This window comes from Chiloscyllium punctatum, chromosome 8, assembly GCF_047496795.1.
Source record: "Chiloscyllium punctatum isolate Juve2018m chromosome 8, sChiPun1.3, whole genome shotgun sequence".
Lineage (NCBI taxonomy): Eukaryota > Metazoa > Chordata > Chondrichthyes > Orectolobiformes > Hemiscylliidae > Chiloscyllium > Chiloscyllium punctatum.
Genome location: NC_092746.1, coordinates 74,267,528 through 74,294,891, shown reverse-complemented (window position 1 = coordinate 74,294,891; position 27,364 = coordinate 74,267,528). Strand labels below are relative to the sequence as shown.

Below are 27,364 nucleotides of genomic sequence, written 5' to 3'. Positions count from 1 at the left end.
GAAAGCAAATCTTAGCAGGATTTATCCACTTAATGATAAGGTCCTAGGGAGTGTTGCTGAACAAAGAGACCTTGGAGTGCAGGTTCATAGCTCCTTGAAAGTGGAGTCACAGGTAGATAGGATAGTGAAGAAGGCGTTTGGTATGCTTTCCTTTATTGGTCAGAGTATTGAGTACAGGAGTTGGGAGGGCATGTGCAGCTATACAGGACATTGGTTTGGCCACTTTTGGAATATTGCGTGCAATTCTAGTCTCCCTTCCAATTCTGGAAGGATGTTGTGAAACTCGAAAGGGTTCAGAAAACATTTACAAGGATGTTGCGAGGGTTGGAGGATTTGAATTAGAGGGGGAGGCGGAATTGGCTGGGGCTGTTTTCCCTGGAATGACGAAGGCTGAGGGGTGACCTTATAGAAGTTTATAAAATCATGAGGGGCTTTGACAGAACAAATAGATAAAGCCTATTCTCTGGGATAATGGTGTCCAGACCTAGAGGGAATAGATTTGGGATGAGAGGTTTAGGGTGAGATTACCTACAGTGTGGAAACAGGCCCTTCGGCCCAACAAGTCCACACTGACCCTCCAAAGAGTAACCCACCCAGACCAATTCCCCTACGCTATATTTACCCCTGACTAATGCATCCTATGGGCAATTTAGCATGGCCAATTCACCTGGCCTGCACATCTTTGGATTGTGGGAGGAAACCGGAGCACCCGGAAGAAACCCACGCAGACACGGGTAGAATGTGCAAACTCCACACGGACAGTCACTCGAGGTGGGAATCGAACCTGGGTCCCTGGCGCTGTGAGGCAGTAGTGTTAACCACGGAGCCACCGTGCCGTCCTCTCTATATAAAAGAGACCTAAGGGGCAACTTCTTCATGCAGAGGGTGGTACATGAATGGAAAGAGCTGCCAGAGGAAGTGGTGAAGTCTAGTACGATTGCAACATTTAAAAGGCATCTGGATGGGTATATGAATCAGATTTGGAGGGATATGGGCTGGGTGCTGGCAGGTGTGACTAGATTGGGTTGGAATATCTGGTCGGCATGGACAAGTTGGAACAAACAGTCTGTTTCTGTGCTGTACATCTCTATGACTTAAAATTGTGACGATGGCATGGCAACAATGACGGGCCAATGACCCACTAAAAAGTGTTTTGAGTGCCACACACAGATATGTACAGATACTGTACATTGTCTGCCTGTTCGTTAATACGAACCATTGTTTGTAACTGGGATAAAAGGTTTCATTGGGGTCGGTTCATAAGTACGGGCATTCGTAATCCGTGAACTTCCTGTACCTGTAAATGGAATTAGGTCAAAGATCAGGTGCTTTTCACCTGTCAATGCAGACTTGATGGGCCTGAAGGGCTTCTTCTGCACTGTTGATATGTGAAGAGTGTGAAAAGGCAGAGACAGGTAAATAGGTCTGAAGTGATCAGCCCCTATCCAACTAAATACACATCAGGCTGGAGGGGCTGAGTGGCTTAAATTATTCCTATATCCAGATAATGAAAATACCAGCCCCAGGTGCACGTTTTATCGTGAAAAGTCTTAGTTAATTAAAACTCAACAAAAAGCTAAACAAAAACTTAAAATGGAGAAATTCCAAGTAGAAAGAAACAGATGGAAGTACTCAGTCAACAGACAAGCTAACGCTTCAGGCATCTAGCCTCAAAACAGATGTAGATGCAAACTATTCTGATCTAAGAGCGACAAAAAAAATCATGTATTTGCTCTCCATCCCTCTACAAATATATCAACTATTTCCTGTATCTTTTTGTTCAAAAATTAAACATAAGTTGTTCCTGTGCAGCTGCCCAAATGAAACAGAACCAACATCTCACAACATGGGATGTGTCTCGAAGTTACTCCCTGAGACAAGTTCACGTCCAATCCCCCCCCTCCTCCTCCTCCTCCCGTCCCGCTGGTCCCTCCGCTCCGTCCGAGAGGGGCTGAATGGGAAACCACACCCGATACATGGTGGGAGATACCAACTCCCGGAGTGGGGAGGTGGATGGGGAGAGGTGAAACCCTGCAGTTTTTTTTAAAAAGGACCTACTCAGATCGAGTAATCATGTTCTCAAAAATTCTAATACAATCAATCAAACGTAACGCTATGTAAACACGAGAAATGTTCTGTGTGTGAGGGTTGTTTGGCTCTGAGGAGTTTCCCTCTCCCCCTCCCTCTGGGTGAGGGTGAGCCCGGTGAATGTTGCGAGTTGGGGAAGAGGAAGCGGAGCTGTCCCTGTCTGTCTCTATAGCGGAGCCTGGTGCCTTACTCTCTGATAATGGCTTATCCTGGATATGGGGCGGTATGTATTCGGCACGATAGGGGTCTTAGTGCAAACGGAGTGGGGGCTAAGCTGTAAGCACAAGAGACCGCCTGTAGTTGGACGTTCAGCTAGAAGTTAATGTAAATTTTCTCTCTGTGTTTTCCTCCTGGTGGCGGGGATTTTGGAGGCGCTGTTTTCAGCGCATTTGCTTTCATTTTATTCGCGCTGTACAAGTTCATACCGTCCCTGCGTCGATTCTTGTGCAGACGTTCACCGCATTGGGGACATTGTTTTCTGGTTGTTAGTTATTTCGCGTGTAAACTGAAGCAAGGGGGCACAGTATCTTCCGGTAACCCGGCCCGATTTACTGGTGTGTGGCTTTCTAATGTGTGAAGCAGTGGATCCGTCCTCAGCCCTGCTTCTTTCTGGTGAGGTTTCACCTGTGGAAGTCGTTGGTTGGGCAGCACTGCTGTGTTGTGCCTCCTGGATTTCCCCTGATTCTTTGTAATGAGATTTGTTTTCAATAAAAGGTCCTTTATTTAGCCTTTCCCTCCATGTCAGCAGTCCACAGGGACCGTTCCCTCTGCGACTCTCTGATCTACTCCATCACCCCCAACATCTCTCTCTCTCTAGCGCGCCCCTCACCTCCCCCACCCCCCCCCCCCCAGCAACAGTATCACTTCATGTCACTGCCCTGTAACAGTATCACTTCATCTCTTCCTCCCCAACAGTATCACTTCATCTTCCACCCCCCCCAACAATATCACTTCAGCTCTCCCCCTGCAACAGTATCACTTCATCTTCCCCCCCTGCCCAGCAAACAGTATCACTTCATCCCTTCCCTCCACTGCAACAGTATCACTTCATCCCTTCCCTCCACTGTAGCAGTATCACTTCATCTCTTCACCCCCAACAGTATCACTTCATCTTCCCCCCCCCCAGCAACATTATAACTTCATCCCTTCCCTCCATTGTAACAGTATCATTTCATCTCTTTCCTCCCTGCAATAGTATCACTTCATCTCTTTCCCCCCCCCCAACAGTATCACTTCATGTCATTGCCCCGCAACAGTATCACTTCATCTCTTCCCCCCCCCAACAGTATCACTTCATCTCCCCCCGTATCACTTCAACTTTCCCCCTGCAACAGTATTACTTCAGCTCTCCCCCTTCAACAGTGTCACTTCATCTCTTCCCCCCCCCCAACAGTATCCCTTCATCTCCCCCCCCAACAGTATCCCTTCATCCCCCCCCCAACAGTATCCCTTCATCTCCCCCCCCCAACAGTATCCCTTCATCTCCCCCCCCAACAGTATCCCTTCATCTCCCCCCCCCAACAGTATCCCTTCATCTCCCCCCCCCAACAGTATCCCTTCATCTCCCCCCCCCAACAGTATCCCTTCATCTCCCCCCCCAACAGTATCCCTTCATCTCCCCCCCCCCCAACAGTATCCCTTCATCTCCCCCCCCCAACAGTATCCCTTCATCTCCCCCCCCCAACAGTATCCCTTCATCTCCCCCCCCCAACAGTATCCCTTCATCTCCCCCCCCCAACAGTATCCCTTCATCTCCCCCCCCAACAGTATCCCTTCATCTTCCCCCCCCCAACAGTATCCCTTCATCTCCCCCCCCCAACAGTATCCCTTCATCTCCCCCCCCCCAACAGTATCCCTTCATCTCCCCCCCCCAACAGTATCCCTTCATCTCTCCCCCCCCCCAACAGTATCCCTTCATCTCTCCCCCCCCCCAACAGTATCCCTTCATCTCCCCCCCCCCCAACAGTATCCCTTCATCTCCCCCCCCAACAGTATCCCTTCATCTCCCCCCCCCAACAGTATTCCTTCATCTCCCCCCCCCCAACAGTATCCCTTCATCTCCCCCCCCAACAGTATCCCTTCATCTTCCCCCCACCCCCAACAGTATCCCTTCATCTTCCCCCCACCCCCAACAGTATCCCTTCATCTCCCCATCCCCAACAGTATCCCTTCATCCCCCCCCCCAAACAGTATCCCTTCATCTCCCCCCCCCCCCCCCACCAACAGTATCACTTCATCTCTCCCCCCTGCAAGAGTATCACTTCATCTCCCTCCACCAACAGTATCACTTCATCTCACTCCCCCAAACAATATCACCATCTTCCTCCCCCCTCCACATAATCACTTCATCTTTCCCATCCCTCACTGTATCACTTCACCTTCCCCACAGCCCTTCATTTCACTTTCTTTCCCCCTCACAGTATCACTTCATTTTACCCACCCACAGCATCCTTCATCTGATCCTCCCCAGCATCACTTCATTTTCTCCCACCACCTCTTCATCTACCCCCCGCCCCATCCCCAACATCATTTCATCTTCTAGCCCCCAGACCCCAACATCTCTCCCAGTAATGTCTCTCCATTTGATTTTCCCCTTCATTAGGCATCCCTTTGCCCACACCTCACCCTGCAATGTCTCTTCGACTACCCCTTCAGCCCTACAAGGCAGATTCCCATGCAACCATGTGGTATGTGCACTGTTACCTCGACTCTCCTCGCTATTTAAAATCCCAAACACCCCTTCCAGGTAAACCAGAAATTTACTTGTAGTCTTTTTTTTCCAGTCTGGTTATTTGATGCTCATTTACATTGGCAGGCTGGGTGACAATTTTGCTCTGTAAGAATAACTATGTTTCTCCAGACATTTTAAAAAAATATTGATCTCCAATGGCCAAATTTTAGTTTTATTTGAGAGCGATCTAGTCCATCCCATTCACTAGCTTTATCCAATTAGCACTACAAGTTTATATATCTCTAGTGCTCATCTACTTCCTTTTTATAATCTTGGACCTCCTCTGCTTCCACCATCCCTGGAGCCATTTGCTAGATTAATAAAAAGGTTCTCTCATCTTCCTCTAACTCTGGCCCAAAATATCATCTATGTCCCTTAACTATTGAACCATCAGGTAATGGGAGCCAGTTTACTTTGTCTACATTTTAAAAATCTGTCATAATCTTGTACGCTTCTATCAAATTCCTGTAGACCCACCTTTGCTCAAATAATCTGACCCAACTTTACTACTAAAATTCCTATTCTTGTAAGCCATTCTTGTAAGTGCCCTCTGCATCCTTTGAAGGGTATTCATAATATCTCTAAAGTGTAGTGTTGAGAACTGGACACATACTCTAGTTGTGGCCTAACTGGAGCTTTATTGAAGGTTCAGTGTAACTTCTCTGCTTTTATATTTAATACTTCCAATTTATAAAGCACAATTTATATATGACTTTTTACTCTCCGTACAGAATGCCACTGTTGGAGATCTATACACCTGAACATAGGTTCCTCTGTTCCTATAAACTCTCTAGAATGGTGCTATAAAGACTAAATTGTTGCTGCCTTTTTCATCTTCCAAGGTGCACCACTCCAATTTCTTTAAGTTTCATCTGCAAATTGCAATAAGACAAAAAGAAACTGACAATCAGTTAGGATCAATTTTACTCTGTACCATTCTTTTTAATTTGGTATTGTTGGCTGATATTGAAATTTGACTCCATTCCTGTATCCACATCATTTGGTTAAAAGAATATGAAAACAAACGATGGTCCCACCATTGCCCATGAGAAACAGCACTGCCTACCATCCCTCAGTTAGTTGGGTAAACAATTTACAACAATTTGCTGTTTCCTGCGCTTACGTCATTTTTTTTCCAAGCTGATACTGGCCCTCCTGTGACCATCAATTTTGTTAACCAGTATTTGTTCTGTGATATTCTGTCAAACTTCATGAAAACATCAACTGCTGTAAACCCCTCACAGTTTTCCCTAACACATTATCAAAAAAACAATTAATTTGTCAAAAATGATCTCTCTTTACCGATCTGTGCTGACTCTCCATAATTAAACCTTTTCTTTACTTGCTTTCTAAAATCTTACCCACTATTGATATAACCTGACATCTCTGGTTGTTTTGAAACATGCTTTTTTTTTGATCGAACCCTCTGGCATCTCCATCATGTCTAGGGAAGTTTGGATGTTTATGGTGAGCCATATTATTACCTCCAGCCTCACTTCCTTTAGTAACCAGGGATGCAAGCCATTTGCATCAAGTGACTTTCCTATTTAAAGCACAGTCAGTCTTTCATGTAAGTCCTGTTTCTCACTTTTCATTCCATCTCCTTTTGATATTTCATTGACTCTTCCTTAACAAACCCTAAGACGAAGAATTCATTAAGTATTGTAGCCTTGTCTTCTGTCTTTAAAACTCATCCATGCCAACCAGACATCCCGATCAGACCTAGTCCCATTTGCCAGCATTTGGTCCCTCAGCCCTTCCTATTCATTTTAAATAGTATAATTGTACCTGCTTCCACCACTTCCTCTGGTAGCTTGTTCCATACACGAAAAAATTGAAACAACACAGTAAGGTGATTAATGCATGTGCTTTAAACCCAAAAATACTTTTCTTCCAAGCCCCATTTACACAAAAGGCAGGCAGACAAACACAGTTGAGATTTAAAAAAAAACTGGCCACATTGCTTAAAGGCTGTCATGATGCATTGCTTCAGACTCCTTGGCTGTTTTTCTGTAATATTGATGAGGGTCACCTTCTTCGTTCAGCCAGGAAAAGACAGCAATATTTCTAAGGCAAAAGTGAGGATTGCAGATGCTGGAGATTAGAGTCGGGAGTGTGATGCTGGAAAAGCACAGCAAGTCATGCAGCATCCGAGGAGCAGGAGAATCGACGTTTTGGGCAAAAGCCTTTCATCAGCAATATTTATAACTTAGCTTTCCTCTTTTTGGGCTTTTGGAAGCTGATGTATGAGTTTAGACAGGGAGCTTTCAAATCTTCCTGCTGTGTCAGCAGCAGCCCAGAACCATCTCTCAGAAAACTTGGTTGAAAAAATCTTTAATTCTGGTTCTGTCCAATTGACTGATGGGCTCTTCCCAATGCCTCAATTAGCAATCAACAACTGCCACTTGAACATAGGGTCTCTCCCAGATAATGACCTAACTAATAGCCAACTTCTGCTATCTGTTTAAACACAATGCTCTTCCTCTGGTCACTGTATTTGTTAAACCTTTCATCATTAAGACTTAGCCTGCAACTAGCCTCCAGGCCTGGTCCTACAAAGAAAGCATGTTTAATCTGTTCTTTTCCTTTTCCCACAATCTGTCCCAAAGTCCATCAGTTATTTCCAGCTCATAATTCAAATTTGATAAAAAGAATAACACAGTGAGGTACTCAAATAGAATAGCAATTTGTCACGTGTATTTTTACAAAAAAATCCAGTGAAAAGGTTCATGAGTCACTGTACCACCATACTAATGACAGAAGTCAAAGAAAAGAAAAAAAACTAAGACCGTTGCAGTCAGTTGCAGTTCTGGGAAAATCGATTTAAGATGACAAATGCTGAACTACCTGGCAGCCACCAACAAAGAAGACCTGCGCACCTACAAGGCCTCCTCTGCAGAAAGGTTTTGTTTCTCTGTGGTCCGAGAGCCGCGACGACTCATTAATATAGTGAACACAGTACAGCACAGCATGGGAACAGGCCCTTTGGCCCACCATGTCTATCTCAACCATGATGCCATTCTAAACTTATCCCTTCTACATGCATATGGTTCTGTATCCCTCTATTTATATGGGTGCCTATCATGTGGGAGACTGGGATTCAACTCCCTGACAAGGAAAATTCTAATATCTCTGTGACAGGCTGTGTATTATTTGTAAATATATGTGTAAAATTGGACCTTTTTTTTAAGGTCCCTTGTGGTGCAGTGTGAGTGATCCTACTTCAGTCAGGAGGCCCGGGTTCAAGTCCCATCTGCTCCAGGGGTGTGTGATAACGTCTCTGAACAGGATGTTTTAGAAAATATCTAAATGTTTCTGAAAGAGTTTCTTTTCTCTGAAATGTTGACATCTGATTTTCTTTTTACGGTTTTGTTTATTTTCCTATTTTCTCTTTTCACTTGGCTGTTCAAGGCTATGCATTATGATAAAAGAAATGCTCGAAAGAGGAAAAAAATATTTTGTAATGACTAGAGATGGTTGTGTTCACTACTATTATCCATCAAATTTCAAGATTCTTAGTGAACTTTGAAATGTGTGCTGGCCACACAATTATTGTAGTCCAGCTAATTCAGCAACAAGCTACAGTCTGACTTCAGCTGTGCACTATAATCTAGCACAATCATGCGTACTGAATTAGAAGTAGCATCAAGCTAAGCTGACCTCAGTGATTGTTTAGATGTTGATTCAAGTTTGGACAGATACTGACATGATGCTAAATACTGTCTACACGCTTAGTTTCAGAGATCCTGGGAGTGAATGTGAAGATGGAGAATGTTTTTCATTTAAAATTTGTTCACTAATGTGAATAAAGAGGGCAGGAACTATTAAACCCATCATAGGATACCCATGTTTTCCAGAAAAATTATATCATTCCATTACTCTGCTCTCTTGGATTAAATAAACAGCTGAACTGAGACAGTTCATCTCCTCAGGAATATCGATAAATATTGTCTCGTACTCCAGTGTATAAAACATCCTGGTACATTTGTGAGTTTAGAACTATCACAAGAGTGTATAAATTAATCAGTCCATAGGCGTGACAACATTTCCAATGGAGGACCACTGTTACATTCCAGCTCGCAGCAACAGCATCATCTGTTGGGCTCTGATAGCAGAGAATCTATGCATCTTGAAGTGTGTGGCATGTGCATTGCAACAGCTTGCATTTGTATAGTACCTTTAACATCTTGGAATATTTTAAGAACTTTTGCAAGAACGTGAAGAAAACCCAGATACCCAGTTACAGAATTGGTCAAAAACAAATGTCATAGGTGCTACAAATCTGAGATGATAGTACTGATGAAAAATCTGAAACTTTTCTCAACAGAGACGTGACCTGACCTGCTAAGGACTTGACAGTGTTCCTTCAGATTCAGATCTTGGATGGGTGACTGGGAATACTAAGTGCAGGATGAGAGGGTTCTTGTGGTAGTGTCCACATCTCTTGAGTTAGAAGACCTGGATTCAAGTCCCACCTGCTCCAGAAATCTGTGTTAACATCCAAGACCAAGCAATTAGTAGATAAACAGAACCCCAGCAATGTGCAAGTAACAAGAATAGAAGGAGTCTGGAGATCTCAGGGTTAGAGGAGATTACTGAGGTAGGATAGTGTGAGGCTGTACAGGAATTTTGAAGACCAGGATGAGAATCTTAAAATTCCAACATTGCCAGTCCTGGTCAGCAAGCACAGGCATTATGGGTAAACAGCGTGACACTAAAGCCAATGATTACCTTCCTAATTTGAATCCTCTGTGAAATGTGTGGCCTCAGTAGATATCCTCTGTGGTGAAGCTGTTTAACAAATGTATCAGTTAATATTTATTCCTCTTTGTACAACTTGATAATGTTCTGAAGTAGTCTCACCATTATTGAAGTAAAGTTCCAAAGGCATTAGCTGATCTTAAGTATCTCGTCTGACTGTCATTAATTCAGCTGTGAGCATTTGTAAGCTACTATCAGATGGGAAATCCAAAACTGAGCTCTTGTGCTGTTCCATCAGCTGGCCAAATATATACATATAACTGGAATTTTTATATAATTATCAGGAGTATAGACCCTGGGTGATCTTCTTTGCTACATGCTCTAGGAGTGGTGCGAGCTTTTGTGGACTTCCTATTTAAGCTTCAATCGCAAAGACAAGGAATCAACAATGGAACCTTATTGATGTATATTGCAAAGCTACTCATTAGACAGATTAGGTGGGTTACAGAGTTTCATCTACCAGGCTATTCTGTCAGACCGTTTACCTCTTATAACTTCCATATTTGCAGCATTATTATGGTAAAATCTGAATGAGTTGTACTGTGGAGTGAACAGTAATCATTGACGGGACACAGACTAAAGTAGCTTCATTCTCTGAATCCCATCTAGAATCATTTCTCCTGGTTATAATAATTTTATAATTGTGCAAATACGTCTGAGGCTACAGTCACTATAACTCCTACGGTCACTGATAAATTTCCTGTCAACATAGCAGCTTTTCTATTTGATTTTTAATTAAGTGTTACTGGATAAGAGCAAGTGTATACTTTTTGTTGTGGAAAAAGATAATTAAATGATTAATCAAACAGTTCAGGTTAGGTGGTGACGTGGGCTTTATATTGCTGTTTGATCTTCGGAAGGTACATTTCAAATCAGTCATAACTGACTCAGTGGAAGTCGTCTTTGTTAGTTTTAACAGTAGTCATAGAAATAGTCAAATTCTGCTCAATGGGAAGTAAGTTTGAGCACAGATTGTCAAATGTTTAAAGTGCAATTTCACAAGTGATAGCCTTGGAGTGGCTGCTAAAGGAAACAAAATGTGCAGTCTGTGATTGCTATCCTGAAACACCAGTAACTACTGGAGTGCCACAGGGATCAGTGCTGGGGTCACATTCATTTATAATAGATATTCATAACTTGGATGAGGAAAGTGAATGTATTATCGTCAAATTTGTGGATAACAAAAAGGTGGAAAGGTAAGCAGTGAGGATGACACAAAGGAATATGGACAGGTTAACTGAATGGACAGAAGTTCAGCAGATGAAGTGAAATGTGAAAAATCGTGAGGTTTGAACTTCAATGGGAAGGATGAAGGAGCTGAACGTTATTTAAAACTGCAGAAAGCTGCAGCACAGAGGGATTTGAGAGTCCTTGTGTGTAAACCACACAAGTTAGGATCCATGTTCGGGTAATAGAGCAAATGGAGTGTTAATCTTTAATTCAATGGGAATGCAGTGTAAAAAATAGGGAAGTCTTGGTAAAACTATGCAGGACGCTGTTAGATCACATCTAGAATACTGTGAACAGTTGTGGTCCCATTTGTCTGAGGAAAGATGTGCTGGCATTGGAGGCAGCCCAGAGAAGGTTCACTTGGTTGATCCCAGATATGAGGGATTTTCTTCTGAGTAGGTTGGTCTTGTACTTGTTGGGGTTTAGAAGAATGAAAGGCTACCTTATTGAAGCACGAGACTTTTGAGGGGCAAGATAGGTTAGATGCAGAGAAATAGTTTCCTCTGTGGAAGAGTCTAGGATCAGAGTGGGTAATCTGAGTATAGGGTCACTCACTTAAGATAGGAATTTCTTCTGAGGGTCGTGAATCTGTGAAATTCTTTACTGCAGAGGACTGTTAAGGCTAAGTCATTAAGTATATTCAAGACTGAGAAACATGTTTAATCATTAAGGGAATTGACTAATGAGGGCAAGGTGAGAAAGTGGAGTTGAGAATTATCAGATCAGTCATTAAAAGGTGAAGCACACTTGATGGGTGGAATGGCATACTATTGCTCCGACATCTTGCCCTGCTTTGATATTGGGTTAGAAGACATGACACCTGAACTGGAAACACTTGGTTGCAACACTGCACGCGAGGAATGTACAGACATTTCTCAACCTGAGCTCTGATCGTCAAACTTGCACAATTGTCTTCAGGAATTAAAGACATTGCTGTTAACAACTCCAAAAGAAAAAAATTAAGAGCAGGAAGCAGCTTTTGCACCCCCATTCTTCAAGCTTTTGTTCTTTATTGGTATACGTATTGGCAATGGGAGGGAAAAGGCTTTTTGATTTGGTGCATTTGGGGTGACAGGTCACTGAATGAAAGCTCCAGGCATGTGTCTAAACATTATGTGACCTGTTGTTCTAAATGCTCCATGGCAAATCAAAAAGCCATTTCTGTCCCCAAGACAGTCCTTGAGGCTGAAACTCCAAGGAGTCTTTTTTTTTTGAAAACGTCTGCATCTGTTTCAAATCTTTAATTCTTTAAGTTCAAAAGTACTGGACTTTCTATATTTACATTTGGTATATAATAATGAAAGCCTCACTACAAATTAAAACATCAATGCGGCAAACTCTGGTTTGCAAACAGGAGATGCATAGTGACTTCAGTAAAGTTACACCCTTGTACACTCGGATTCTAAAACTTTTATGTAAAAGTTGCAAAGTTTCACATTTTAATTTATAAACAATGGGAGAGCTTTTTTTATATTTTAACTTGTCATACTTTGTAGTATTTCTGAAATGAGCAGATTAGAACATATCTGAGACACTTTAAAGTTTCCTGTTAATTACTGTAGGAGTCCTTCAGCCCGATGACATCTGGCTTTACTTGAAGAACTTGCGAATCGAAAGCTAGCTGAGAGTTTAGTGGTCGTTGTAACCCAACCTGCCAGTTGAGAAACCCACAGAAACAAAATGGTGATTTTTGCTCCTGGCCTGAGATTACTGCTCCTTGACAGTAGACAGTAATGATCAGGGAGGATGATCAGTTTTGCAATGGATAGGTTTAGTTAAAGTTATTTATTTTAAAAAATCCAATTAAATATCAAATTCCATGGAAAATAAAACTACATTCAAATGTAAATGTGTTATTTAATTTGTCACTCATCCCTTCCATGTGACATCCAGGGTGGCCTCCCAAGTTTGAGCATATCTCTGGGATATGCAGCAAGTATCTCCAGGTACAAGACTGAGGACAGCCTAAATGTGCAGATTTGATGTAGAAAACCTCGAAATTAGCATCCAGTTACTTGCATGGACTCCTCTCTGTTTGACATGGGCACACCCTCTGGATCCTTTGGCATTAACATCCAAGAATTATCAATGATAGGCAAGAGGCAAAGGCCAAGTTTTGATGATTTTATGTCTGTCTCGTTTCCTGGCTCACGTGGGCAGGTGGAATATGTGTTGGGTGTAAAGTATAGCAAGCCTGCAAATCACCAATCTTTGAATGACTGTCAGATAGGAGAAAGTGAGGACTGCAGATGCTGGAGATCAGAGCTGAAAAATGTGTTGCTGGAAAAGCGCAGCAGGTCAGGCAGCATCCAAGGAGCAGGTGAAGGGCATAAGCCCTTCTTCAAGAATGAGGAAGGTGTGCCAAGCAGGCTAAGATAAAAGGTAGGGAGGAGGGACTTGGGGGAGGGGCGTTGGGAATGCGATAGGTGGGAGGAAGTTAGGGTGAGGGGGCAGAGAGTTCGGGAAGAAGATTGCAGGTCAAGAAGGCGGTGCTGAGTCCAAGGGTTGGGACTGAGATAAGTTGAGGTGAGGGGAAATGAGGAAGCTGGAGAAATCTGCATTCATCCCTGTGGTTGGAGGGTTCCAAGGCGGAAGATGAGGTACTCTTCCTCCAGCCGTCGTGTTGCCATGGTGGCGATGGAGGAGGCCAGGGACCTGTGTGTCCTTGGTGGAGTGGGAGGGGGAGTTAAAGTGTTCAGTCACGGGGCGATTGGGTTGGTTGGTGCGGGTGTCCCAGAGGTGTTCTCTGAAATGTTCCGCAAGTAGGCGGCCTGTCTCCCTAATTAGAGGAGGCCACATCGGGTGTAGCAGATGCAGTAAATGATGTGTGTGGAGGTGCAGGTAAATTTGTGATGGATATGGAAGGATCCCTTGGGGCCTTGGAGGGAAGTGAGGGAGGGAGGTGTGGGCGCGTGTTTTGCATTTCTTGCGGTTGCAGGGGAAGGTGCCAGGAGTTGAGGTTGAGTTGGTGGGGGGTGTGGACCTGACGAGGGGGTCGCAGAGAGAGTGGTCTTTCCGGAACGCTGATAGGGGAGGGAAATATATCCTTGGTGGTGGGGTCTGTTTGAAGGTGGTGGAAATGATGAAGGATGATACGATGTATCTGGAGGTTGGTGGGGTGGTAGGTGAGGACCAGTGGGGTTCTGTCCTGGTGGCGATTGGAGGGACGGGGCTCAAGGGTGGAGGAGCGGGAAGTGGAGGAGATGTGGTGGAGAGCATCGTCAACCACATCTGAGGGGAAATTGCGGTCTTTGAAGAAGGCGGCCACCTGGGTTGTTCGGTATTGGAATTGGTCCTCCTGGGAGCAGATGCGGTGGAGGCGAAGTAATTGGGAATATGGGATGGTGTTTTTACAGGGATCAGGGTGGGAGGAGGTGTAATCTAGGTAACTGTGAGAGTTGGTTGGTTTATAGTAAATGTCCCTGTTGAGTTGGTCACCCGAGATAGAAATGGAGAGGTCTAGGAAGGGGAGGAAGGAGTCTGAGATGGTCCAGGTAAATTTGAGGTCAGGGTGGAAGGTGTTAGTAAAGTGGATGAACTGTTCAACCACCTGGTGGGAGCACAAGGTAGCGCCGATACAGTCTTCGATGTAGCAGAGGAAAAGGTGGGGGGTGGTGCCAGTGTAGCTGTGGAAGATGGACTGTTCCATATCTCCGACGAAGAGGCAGGCTTATCTGGTGTCCATGCGGGTGCCCATGGCTACTCCTTTGGTTTGGAGGAAGTGGGAGGATTGGAAAGAGAAGTTGTTGAGAGTGAGGACCAGTTCAGTCAGTCTAAGGAGGGTGTCAGTGGAAGGGTACCGGTTGGGTCGGCGGGAAAGGAAGAAGCGGAGGGCTTTGAGGCCTTCGTGATGGGGAATGGCAGTGTATCGGGACTGGATGTCCATGGTGAAGACATCGATGACTGTATCGGCGCTACCTCGTGCTCCCACGAGGAGAGTGAACAGTTCATCCACTTTACTAACACCTTCCACCCTGACCTCAAATTTACCTGGACCGTCTCAGACTCCTTCCTACCCTTTCTAGACCTCTCCATTTCTATCTGTGGCGACCGACTCAACACGGACATTTACTATAAACCGACCAACTCCCACCGTGACCTAGGTTACGCCTCGCACCCTGACCCCTGTAAAAACGCCATCCCATATTCCCAATTCCTTCGCCTCCGCCGCATCTGCTCCCAGGAGGACCAATTCCAATACCGAACAACCCAGATGGCCTCCTTCTTCAAAGACCGCAATTTCCCCCCAGACGTGGTTGATGCTCTCCATCGCATCTCCTCCACTTCCTGCTCCTCTGCCCTTGAACCCCGCCCCTCCAGTTGCCACCAGGACAGAACCCCACTGGTCCTCACCTACCACCCCACCAACCTCCGTATCATCCTTCATCATTTTCACCACCTCTAAACAGACCCCACCACCAATGATATATTTCCCTCCCTACCCCTATCAGTGTTCCGGAGAGACCACTCCCTCCGCGACTCCCTCGTCAGGTCCACACCCCCCCCCCCCCCAACCCAACCTCCACTCCCGGCACCTTCCCCTGCAACCGCAAGGAATGCAAACCTTGCGCCCACACCTCCCCCCTTACTTCCCTCCAAGGCCCCAAGGGATCCTTCCATATCCGTCACAAATTCACCTGCACCTCCACACACATCATTTACTGCATCTGCTGCACCCGATGTGGCCTCCTCTACATTGGGGAGACAGGCCACCTACTTGCGGAACGTTTCAGAGAACACCTCTGGGACACCCGCACCAACCAACCCAACCGCTCTGTGGCTGAACACTTCAACTCCCCCTCCCACTCCGCCAAGGACATGCAAGTCTTTGGCCACCTCCATCGCCAGACCATGGCAACACGACACCTGGAGGAAGAGCGCCTCATCTTCCGCCTTGGAACCCTCCAACCACAAGGGATGAATGCAGATTTCTCCAGCTTCCTCATTTTCCCCTCTCCCCACCTTATCTCAGTCCCAACCCTTGGACTCAGCACCGCCTTCTTGACCTGCAATCTTCTTCCCGACCTCTCCGCCCCCACCCCCTCTCCAACCTATCACCCTCCCCTTAACCTCCTCCCACCTATCGCATTCCCAACGCCCCTCCCCCAAGTCCCTCCTCCCTACCTTTTATCTTAGCCTGCTTGGCACACCTTCCTCATTCCTGAAGAAGGGCTTATGCCCGAAACATCGATTGGATGCTGCCTGACCTGCTTCGCTTTTTCAGCAACACATTTTGCCTATCTTAGTCATGAAATGTTGAAATGGGGAGTGTGGATAAGGAACAGTTGTCTCTTGTCAGTCTTCTGAAAAATGCATTTTGACAGGCTGTATTGGGTAATGGAACAGTTTAGTGTGTGTAGAAAACTTGAAAATCTGACATTTATTTTCAAGATATGGGCATTTGTGGCATGTATGGCATTTGTTACTCTTCACTCTCCATTCCTGACATAATTGTGTAGAGTCATCGCCTCGATGTGCTGTAGGTACACATACCATGCTGAAAGAAAAGGAATTCCATGAGTTTGACCTGGTGACGGTGAGGGGATGACGATGATATTGTTCCAAGACAAAACAATGTTGCTTGGAGAGGAATTTCAAGACTGTGGTATTTCAGTGGATTGGCTGTCCTTTTATCATAGGTGGTAAAAGTTGTGGGTTTGAAAGGTGCCGTCAAAATAAGTTTAGCAATTTAACGTGCATCTTACCCGTGGTACCATTGGCACCATAGTGTGTAGGTTGTGGAGGAGTGACCTTGGGGGTGAGGTACTGATAAAGTGGCTACTTTGTCTTGGATACCTGGGCTTGTTTAGGCTGCATTGATCCAGGTAAGGGAAGAGTATTCTAACACACTTGTGCTTTGAAGATGATGGGCACGCCCTAGTGAGTCAGGAAGTGAATTGCTTGCCACAGAATTCCCAGTCTCTGATCCGCTTTTGTCGCTACAGTTCTTATTTGACTGATCCAGTTGCATTTGTGATGATAGATAATAAAGAATTCAGCAATGGTAATGCCATTGAGCATTAAGGGAAAATGATTTCTTTCTTGATTGAGATGTTCATTGCCTGGTATTTGTGTGATGTGGATGTTACTTGTCACTTATCAGCCCAAGCCTGAGTGTGTTCTTGGGGCAAGTGACTCCATTGTGTCGACATTTTAGATTAGATTCCCTATAGTGTAGAAACAGGCCCTTCGGCCTAACCAATCCACACCGACCCTCTAAAGAGTAACCCACCCAGACCTGTTTCCCTCTGACTAATGCACTTAACATCATGGACAATTCACCTGACCTGCACATCTTTGGACTGTGGGAGGAAACTGGAGTGCCCGGAGGAAAACCCACACAGACACTGGGAGAATGTGCAGACTCCACACAGGCAGTTGTCTGAGGCTGGAATTGAACCTGGGACCCTGGTGCTGTGAGGCAGCAGTGCTAACCACTGAGCCACCATGCAGCCCTAACTGTTGTATTTGTTTAGGGAGGCTTTCAGGGTGTCCTGTAGCATAGCCTATGCCTTCCCGGTGATCCCTTACCATCGCGGAGCTTGGAGTGGAGCACTTGTTTGGGGAGTCTCATGTTGTGTATGTGGACAGTGTGGGCCATCTGCTGCTGGTCATGTGACCAGTGCCTCTGCTGGAGATATTGTTCTGGGAGAAGATGTTCACATTGGTGCATTTATCCTACCAGATGACCTGCAGGATTTGTGAGGGCAGAGCTGGTGATAAGACTCCAGTAATTTGGGCTGTCTGTTGTACACAGTTCATGTTTCTGATGCACAGAGGAAGATGGGGATCACAGCTGCTCTGTAGACCATGAGCTTAGTACTGGATTTGAGATTTCGGACTTTGAACACTCTGTTCCTCAAGCTTTGGAGGCTACACTGGCACTGGAATCGACGTTGGGTTTCAGTGTCAATGACTGTTTGCACAGGAGGTATGGGAAATGAGTGACATTGTCCAGGGGCTCACTGATGTTTGTGGGATAGTTTTGTGTGGCAGGATGAGGGCTAGTGGAGAATCTAAGTTTCCTATCAGTTTAGTGTGTGGCCCATTCTCTAATCCACCTTGGTGAATGTGTCGACAGTGGTTTGTGGCTCAGTCTCGGTGTGTGCTCACAGGCATGGTCTGCGTCCTGCAGCTTGATGACAGTAGTGGGAGTGGTCTTTTGATTCTGGTCTAGAGGCGTTGTAGATTGAACTGTTCCCTACTCGCCTTGTCAGTTGGCTGTACTCCAGTGAGGAGCTTTGTGGAGATGTTGCGGCAAGGTCTTAATCTTGTAAACCCAAGGATTTGATCGTGATTCTCCTTGGCCTTACACACAGATTTCAGGGCTTATCAACTGAAAGGAAAATATTTTTCTTCTTAAGATTACTTACACAATCTGCTGTACCTGCTGTATTGCTACATTTGTGGTTAACTAGTCACATGGCAAACATGATTAAATTCCTTTCTTGAAGAGAAATGGCAGTCTATTCATCTATATGTGGGCCCACAGCCAACGCCTTCATGCTACATGTGAAGCACACCACTACAAAACCCCTTGAGGGTCTGAGCTATTTGCTCCCAAACATAGCTGAAAACTGCCTCCCAGTTTGCATGCTTTCAAAAAAAAACTGAAGTGTTTCACTTTTTTGCTGTTGATAGCCATACTTTTGGCTTGCAGAGTTCATGACTGTAACTTCTGGTAGCTAAATATTTACTTAGTTTCCAAATAATCTATAGATTTGCATATTGCTGTATAGTGAATGATGGTATCTTGAATTTTGATTCGAGAAAGAGTTTTTGCATTTTGAGTGGCATTCTCCATTTTTAAATCTGCACAAGTAATGTTAGAAGCATAAACACATTAATTTCAAACAGATGTGGAGTTTACACAATTTATACTCTATTTAGATATGTGTTCAAAACCAGTAAGGCAGAACAAGCTGAAAATGTAGGGTTTTTTTATTTCAGAGATGTAACTTTTACAGGAAAAAAAAATGCTCCTTTTTATATATAAAAAAAAATTGGGCTGAAATTTTATCCATATCAAAGGTGAGGAAAGCAACATTTTTTTAAATAGGAAGTTAAGTGAGACTTGTAATCCCAAATTTATCAAAAAATGGATCTTAGGGGAATTAAGGGATTCAGGGTAGTGTTGGACAGTAAAAGATCAGCCATTTTTTTTTAAACAGCAGTGCAGGCTTGAGGGGGCCAGTGGCCTACCAGATCCTACTACAATGTTTTTCATTATACAACAATCTAACAGCAGCTAGAAATACAAGAGCTAGAAAACTAGACACATTTGCAACCAAGGGTTCTGCATTTCAATCACATTTTAAATTTAAATTTGAATGTTGAAATTGGAAGTAGCAATTTTTGAGGGCTGGGAATATGACTTGTTACAAAATGGGGGGGGGGGGAAATTACTTTCCTATATGTTTTAAGAAACAATGGAATTTTCAAAAAAATTACACGTGTCAGTTTCCATACTAAATGTCTTTAAACACAATCTCTCTCTCTCTCTCTCTCTCTCTCTCACACACACACTCACAGACACACACGCACACACACTTTTTCATTCACGTTCATTCTAGTACAGGCTCACTCTCCTAATAGCTGTCAAGAAAGAAAACTGGAATATAAGTGCACATTTTACACTTAACTTGTGGATCATGTTATTTGAGGGAATTGCTTTTAGTCTGGATGAAGTCATCTAGTTGGTCCTGCTGGAAATTATTCAAGCAGTTAGTTTGTACTATGTCAATGCATCCAGACATTAAGTTTTGACTCGTGAATGGAGCCCAGATGAGGAGCAGATTGTACAGTCAGGGACGGTTAAAGTGGTGGTAGCTAAGGTGCTCTCAGTTGGTGGACACTGTAAGATAACTTGCTATACACTGAAGTGTAAAAGCTGATTAACAAGCTTTCTTTTAAAGTCAAAGCTGCTAAGTACTGCAGCCACAAAGCAAAAGTGAAACTGTTTTGATGCTGTTGTTTATCTGCCCTCGCAGAATTACACCACCTTTTAAAAGTTGCATTACTGAAACCGGTTTAGTTCTAGCACTGTAACTGAGGAAGACACTTTCCTTAGAAAGTTTGCTATAGTAAACCTTCCGTTGCTAGATATTCCAGAGTCTGCAGGTTATTACAGGACTTCAGTGAGAAAATTGGTGCTATGATGAAATTGGTGCTATCTGATTGTGTCCATGCACAATCAAATCGCTTGATCCTACTGTCGTCATCCAGACTAAGCAATGCAGAGCAGTCACTTCATAAACGCACAACAAGATTGTCAGTATCAATAAGATTCTGTCAAACATAAAATAATATTTGGGGAGAACTTTACAACAAACAGAATCTTATAGCACAGAAACAGCTAGCTGTCCGCTCCTAGTACTTGTCACCTCTTCGGTACCATCTTGTTCACTCCACTCCACTAATTATCCATCAAGAGTTTATCTACTCTCCTTTTGAACATTTCTATTAAATCTGCTACTTTTTGCCTTTACAAAGAATTTCTTTACAACCCACTGTCTTAAAAATAAAATCTCCAAGGTGTTGCACCCAAGCCACTGTCAGTAAATTACAACCACCTTCATATAGACAATAGGTGCAGGAATAGGCCATTCTGCCCTTCGAGCTTGTACCACCATTCAATATGATCATGGCTGATCATCCTTAATCAGTATCCTGTTCCTGCCTTATCTCCATAACCCTTGATTCCACTATCCTTGAGAGCTCTATCCAACTCTTTCTTAAATGAATCCAGAGACTGGGCCTCCACTGCCCTCTGGGGAAGAGCATTCCACACAGCCACCACTCTCTGGGTGAAGAAGGTTCTCCTCATCTCCCCCACCTCATCCTAGTTTCAAACTTCCAGCTCAGTTACTGTCTCCTTGACTTGTCCGACCTGCCTATCTTCTTTTCCACCTATCCACTCCACCCTCTCCTCCTTGATCTATCACCTTCATCTCCTCCCCCACTCACCCATTGTACTCTATGCTACTCTCTCCCCACCCCCACCCTCCTCTAGCTTATCTCTCCATGCTTCAGGCTCACTGCCTTTATTCCTGATGAAGGGCTTTTGCCCGAAACGTCGATTTCGCTGCTCGTTGGATGCTGCCTGAACTGCTGTGCTCTTCCAGCACCACTAATCCAGTATCTGTCCTAAATGGTCTACCCCGTATTTTTAAGCTGTGTCCTCTGGTTCGGCACTCACCCATCAGCAGAAATATGTTTCCTGCTTCCAGAGTGTCCAATCCTTTAATAATCTTATGTCTCAATCAGGTCCCCTCTCAGTCTTCTAAACTCAAGGGTATACAAGCCCAGTTGCTCCAGTCTTTCAGTGTAAGGTAATCCTGCCATTCCAGGAATTGACCTCGTGAACCTACGCTGCACTCCCTCAGTAGCCAGAATGTCTTTCCTCAAATTTGGAGACCAGAACTGCATAGGGATAGGGGTGAGACTGAGGGAAAACAGCAGCTGTTTTCTTCTTGAGGAATCCATGTGGGAAATACGCCCCCTAGTACAGGTTGGCAGCACCAAGAAAGGAAATGTGTAAACTGAAATGGTGAATCAGGAAGTAATGTTTAGGAGTTGCTAAATGTATTTCTCATCAAAGGGTCTGGAACTTCGAGAAAATGGGAATGCTACATAAGCAAAGAAGAAATGAGGCAAATGATTTTCTAGAAGATTAATAATAGTCACTAAAAGAAAGTAGTGTAACAGTTGTTTAGAATTAAGTTATATAATTAAATACTCTCTCAATCTGTGTTTCACTGTGGAGGGATCTGCGTGCCATAGAGTCATACAGCACAGACCCTTCTGTCCAACTAATCCGTGCCAACCAGGTTTCCTAAACAGAACAAGTCCCATTTGCATGTGCTTGGCCCATGTCCCTCTAAACGTTTCTGAGCTATGTATCTGTCTAAGTGCCTTTCAAATGTTGTAAGTGTACACGCCTCTACGGTTTCCTTTGGCAGCTCACTCCATACCCTCTGTGTGAAAATGTTGCTTCTCAAGTCCCTTTTTAAATCTTTTCCCCCTCACCTTAAACCTGTGCCCTCTAGTTTTAGACTCCCATATCCTGGGTAAAAGACCTTTTTGCTTTTCAACTTATCTATGCCCCACATGATTTTATAAACCGCTATAAGGTCACCCCTCAATTTCCTCCGCGCCAGTGAAAAATGTCCCAGCCTCTCCTTATAATTCAAACCATCCAGTCTCAGTAACCTCATTTGTAAATATTTTTTGCAATCTTGCCAATTTAATAACATCCTTCCTAAAGCAGGGTGATCAGAATTTTACACAGTACTCCAAATATGGTTTTAGCAATCCTCGTATATGAACGCAGGAAACTGGTGTGCAGGTACAGCAGGTAATAATGAAGGCAAATTGATTTTTGGCATTTATTGTTAAAGGAATAGAGTACGAAAAATCAGGAAATGTTGCTGCAGCTGTACAAGGCATTAGTGAGTCTGCACTTGGAGTATTGCAAAAAAGTTTAGTCTGGTTGCATTGGAGGCATTTCAGAGGGGAGTGACGAGATTGATTCCAGATATCAAGGGCTTGTCTTATGAAGAAGGATTGAGGAGTTTGGGCCTCCACTGTCTGGAGGTTAGGAAAACGAGAGGAGATCTAGTTGAGATATGTAAGATGCCAAAACGGATTGACAAAGTGGATGTCGAAAGGATATTTCCTCTTGTGGGGCAATCTAGAATGAGAGGCCATAGTCTTAGGATAAGGGACAGCAGATTTAAAATGTAAGAAATTACGATAGTCACAGGTGAGCTGCTTGAAGACTGGAGGTTGGCTAACATGGTGCCAGTATTTAAGAAAGGTAAGGAAAAGCCAGGGAACTATAGCCCAGTGAGCCTGACATTGGTGATGGGCAAGTTGTTGGAGGGAATCCTGAGGGACAGGATGTACATGTATTTGGAAAGGCAGGGACTGGTTAGGAATAGTCAGCATGGCTTTGTGCGTGGGAAATCATGTCTCACAAACTTGATTGAGTTTTTTGAGGAAGTAACAAAGAGGATTGGTGAGGGCAGAGCAGTAGATGTGATCTATGTGGGCTTCAATAAGGCGCTTGACAAAGTTCCTCATGATAGACTGGTTAGCAAGATTAGATCTCATGGAATATAGAGAGAACAAGCCATTTGGATACAGAACTGGCTCAAAGGCAGAAGATACAGAATGATGGTGGAGGGTTGCTTTTCGGACTGGAGGACTCTGACCAATGGAGTGCCACAAGGATCGGTGCTGGGTCCACTACATTTTGTCATTTTATTTAAATAACTTGGATGTGAACATGGGAGTTATAGTTAGTAAGTTTGCAGATAACACCAAAATTTGGAGTGTAGTGGACAGTAAAGAAAGTTACCTCAGATTACAAAGGGATCTTGATCAGATAGGCCAACAGGCTGAGGAGTGGCAGATGGAGCTTAATTTAGATAAATGCAAGGTGTTGCATTTTGGAAAGGCAAATCAGGGCAGGACTTGTACACTTAAGGTGCTGGGGAATGTTGCTGAACAGAGACCTTGGAGCGCAGGTTCATCGTTCCTTGAAAGTAGAGCGATAGGTAGATAGGATAATGAAGAAGGCATTTGGTATGCTTCCATTTGTTGGTCAGAGCACGGAGTACAGATGTTGGGTACTACAGAAGTACAGTACATTGGTTAGGCCAATTTTGAAATATTGTGTGCAGTTCTGGTCACCTTCCTATTGGAAGGATGTTGTGAAACTTGAAAGGGTTCAGAAAAGATTTACAAGGATGTTGCCAGTTGCCAGGGATGGAGGATTTGAGCTATAGGGAGAGATTGGACAAGCTGAGGCTATTTTCTCTGGAACATCTGAGGCTGTGAGGAGTAACCTTAGAGGTTTATAAAATCATGAGGGGCATAGATAGGATAAACAGACAAGGTCTTTTTCTTGGGTTGGGGGAATCCAGAACTAGAGGGCATAGGTTTAGGGTGAAAGATATAAAAGGAACCTTAGGGTGAGAGAGGAAGGATTTAAAAGGGACCTAAGGGGCAACATTTTCACACAGAAGGTGGTGTGTGTATGGAATGAGCTGCCAGAGGAAGTGGTGGAGACTGGTACAATTGCAGGATTTAAAAAGCTTCTGGATGAGTATATGGACAGGAAGGGTTCAGAGGGATATGGGTCAAGTGCTGACAAATGGGACTAGATTAGGTTCGGATAACTGGTTGGCATGGATGAGTTTGCCAGAAGGGTCAGTTTCTGTGCTGTACATCTCTGACTTCTTCAAAAGAGTAATGAATCTGCGGGATTCACTACATCACAATGTGGTGGATGTCAGGATGTTGAGTAAATTTTGAGAAGGTAGACAGATTTTAATTAGTTGAAGGATCATGAAGCGTGGGCAGGAAAGTGGAGTTCAGGCTGAGTTGAGATCAGCCATGCTCATATTAAATGACAGAGCAGGCTTGAGGGAAATGAATTGCCCACTTCTGCTCCTTGTTACGTTATCCTATAAATCAAGGGGCCACACTGGAGACGAGAGCTGTCCAACAATCAGTGCTCGTGCAATGGTGGTTGAGATTGCTGAAAGATTCCCCCCTTCTCCATCATGTAGAATAGAGTCAATATAAGATACAAGTCGGATGAGCAATGTACTTAGTTATGACTGTTGAGTGACTCTCTTTCTTTATTTAATATTAAAATTATTAAGCTGCCTTTAGCTGTGAGCAGGTTTTAATGGGAAATCACAATATAGTATATTGTGAGAAAGTTGGTCAAAGAATTTAGAAACTTCCAATTGCGGGTAGAGTTCCAGAAATGATCGTGATGAGATTGCTCATGGAACAGCTACACTTAAAATAGCTATATATAAATTTGGCCAGAATTTTTGAGGACAATAATTGAAGATTAACAGAAGCCTCCCTATCCTGTTTTGAGAAGTGAATTTAGCTGGATTTCATTTTTTGTCTGGTTTTATTTCTTTTTGGTTATCACTTTTTAAAAGAAAATACTTCTGACATTTTGTTTTCTAATATAATTAAAAATTCTTCGCCCTAACATCTCATGGCTGAATAGCACCAATAAGAACCTGTTTTTCTAAAAGATGTTTCACGCCATACTACTTGTTTCTTTCAAACCATTTGGACAACCCAGCTCCAGGATTTCTATGATTACTCACCAAGAACCTCCCTGTGGATCCATTCAGGAAATGGGGCCTGAATGTAACAGTGGACCAATAGAATTATGGAACCAGGAAAATCTGATCTCCCTGGCATTTGCATGTGTATTTCCTTTAAAGATGCATCAGCTTTAATATGTAAGAAGTTTCTGGCCCAACAATACTAAAAATGAGCGAACGTATCAAGCTTTAAGCTTGAAATGTTGGGGCAAAAAGTTTGAGCAGCACCCAGTGATTGGGGAGGTATCCAAGTAACTGTCAGTGCTGCTTGGTACAAATTCTGAAAATGCAAGTAAACAGTCAGACATGCAACCAATTAACAACAGAGTTTCACAAGCCCTCAAAAACAGTGCTAACTTAAGCTCTGACAATCTGCACCATACACACTCTACAGCCATGAGTAAGTTGCACAAGTGAGCTTTTCTATTCCACTGACATGGTGTTTATTACGATAGCATCCCACACATAAGCTATAAATTGTTCATAACATATGATAGGCCACAGAATATGAGAAAAGTTTAACCACTTAACATGTCTCTTGGGAGTCCTTAGAGGTGTATGGCCTGTAGCCAGGGATGTTGATGAGCATGGAGAAATATTGCAAGATAAAGAATTTCTTTTTACTTCCCTTTTTACTAAGCCTTTTATAGGACTATAACATTCTTGAAAGTGATTGTAACTTCATCAGAAAGGATAATCTAAGTTGACAAAAAGCATTAAAATTCTCTTCAGAACCATTAGTTTGTGCTTGGCCACAAAATGTGGCATTTATTTTGTACTAAATTTGACTAACTGTGAAGTGTGGCCTTATTGAATCCTTTTTTCAATGTATTCTGATCAGTAGAGATATGCATCATTAATGAGACTTTCAATTCTTCTCTCAATTAAGAAATCCCAAGTTTCCTTTGCTCCCACGTTCACAAATTCAAGATCTTTTTTACAAGTCGTGTGGTTTGTTTTTTGATTTAGCAAATGAATAACTGATACACACTCTGTAAAGACTAAACTGAGTGTCTAGAGCTAACAAGCTGGTGAGAACAGCAGAGTTGGTTTTGTATTGAATTGAATTGAATGTATTGTCACGTGTACCGAGGCACAGTGAAAAGCTTTGTCTTGCGAGCAATACAGGCTGATCACATAGGTAGCATTGATAAGAAAATAATAGGTAAACAACAGCAAAAAAACAGTTACAGGCGAATGTTAAAGAGTTTGAGTCCATTCAGCATTCTAACAGCAGTAGGGTAGAAACTGTTTCAAAACCGGCTGGTGCATGTGTTCAGGCTTATGTACCTTCTCCCTGATGGTAGAGGTTGTGGGAAAGCATTGCCAGGGTGGGATAGACCTTTGAGAATGCTGGAGGCCTTTCCTTGACAGCAGGCCTGGTAGATGGATTCTATAGATGGGAGGGTTGGCCTTTGTGATTGTCCAGGCTGCGTTTACCACTCTCTAACAGTCTCCGATCTTGAATGGTACAGTTGCCGTACCAGGTAGTGATACATCCAGACAGGAATGCTCTCAATAGTGGACCTATAAAAGTTGGCAAGGGTATTCACCATCATGCCAAATTTCCTCAGCTACCTGAGGAAGAAGAGAGGTTGTTGGGCCTTTGTAACCAGTGTGTCCACATGAAGAGTCCAAGAAAATTTGTTGTTGATGACCACTCCCATGAGCTTGATGCTCTCCACTCGTTCCACCTCTGTGCTGTTGATGTATAAGGGGTCATGAGTAACGTTCTGCCAAAAGTCAACAATGAGTTCCTTGGTTTTGCCGGCATTGAGACCTAGGTTGTTCTCAGTGCATCATTTTTCTAGGTCTTTCACCTCCTGTCTGTAGTCTGTTTGTTTCGTCACCATCTGAGATTCGACTGACAATGGTGGTGTCATCAGTGAACTTGTAAATGGCATTAGTCTGGCTTTGGCGATGCAGTCATGGGTATACAGTGAGTACAATAGGGGGCTGAATACGTACCCCTGGGGCTCCAGTGTTGAGTGTTCGTGAGGATGAAATATTGTCCCCCCAATCTTCACTGATTGTGGCCTGTGGATCCAGTTGCAGAGAGTGGGGCTTGGTCCGAGATCACTAAGTTTAGTAATCAGTCTCGAGGGGATAAGTGTTGAAGGCTGAACTGTAGTCAATGAATAGGATTCTTACATAGCTGTTCTTGGTGTCAAGATGTTTTGGGGAAGAGTGAAGGGCAAATGATATGGCATCTGTCATGGATCTGTTGGTCCGATAGGCAAATTGGAGTGGGTTAAGAGTAGTGGGGAGGCTGGAGTTGATTAATGCCATGACCAGCTTTTCAAAGCACTTCATGACCACCAAAGTTAGGGGCACTGGGCAGTAGTCATTGAGACATGCTGCATGACCCTTTTCAAACAGGTAGAGACAGTGGCCTGCTGCAGGGAGAGGTTGA

At 43.8% G+C, this 27,364-nt stretch overlaps 1 protein-coding gene across 1 annotated transcript in view; it reads left to right on the top strand.

Moving 5' to 3' along the window:
- The first annotated feature begins 2,171 nt into the window (after nucleotides 1-2,171).
- LOC140480654 (sorcin-like) overlaps nucleotides 2,172-27,364 on the top strand; it is a 53,617-nt gene continuing 28,424 nt past the window's right edge. The window contains exon 1 of the mRNA XM_072575811.1: nucleotides 2,172-2,311. Coding sequence (XP_072431912.1) covers nucleotides 2,288-2,311 — 24 coding nt within the window. The 5' untranslated portion in view covers nucleotides 2,172-2,287. The remainder of the gene's footprint in view (nucleotides 2,312-27,364) is intronic.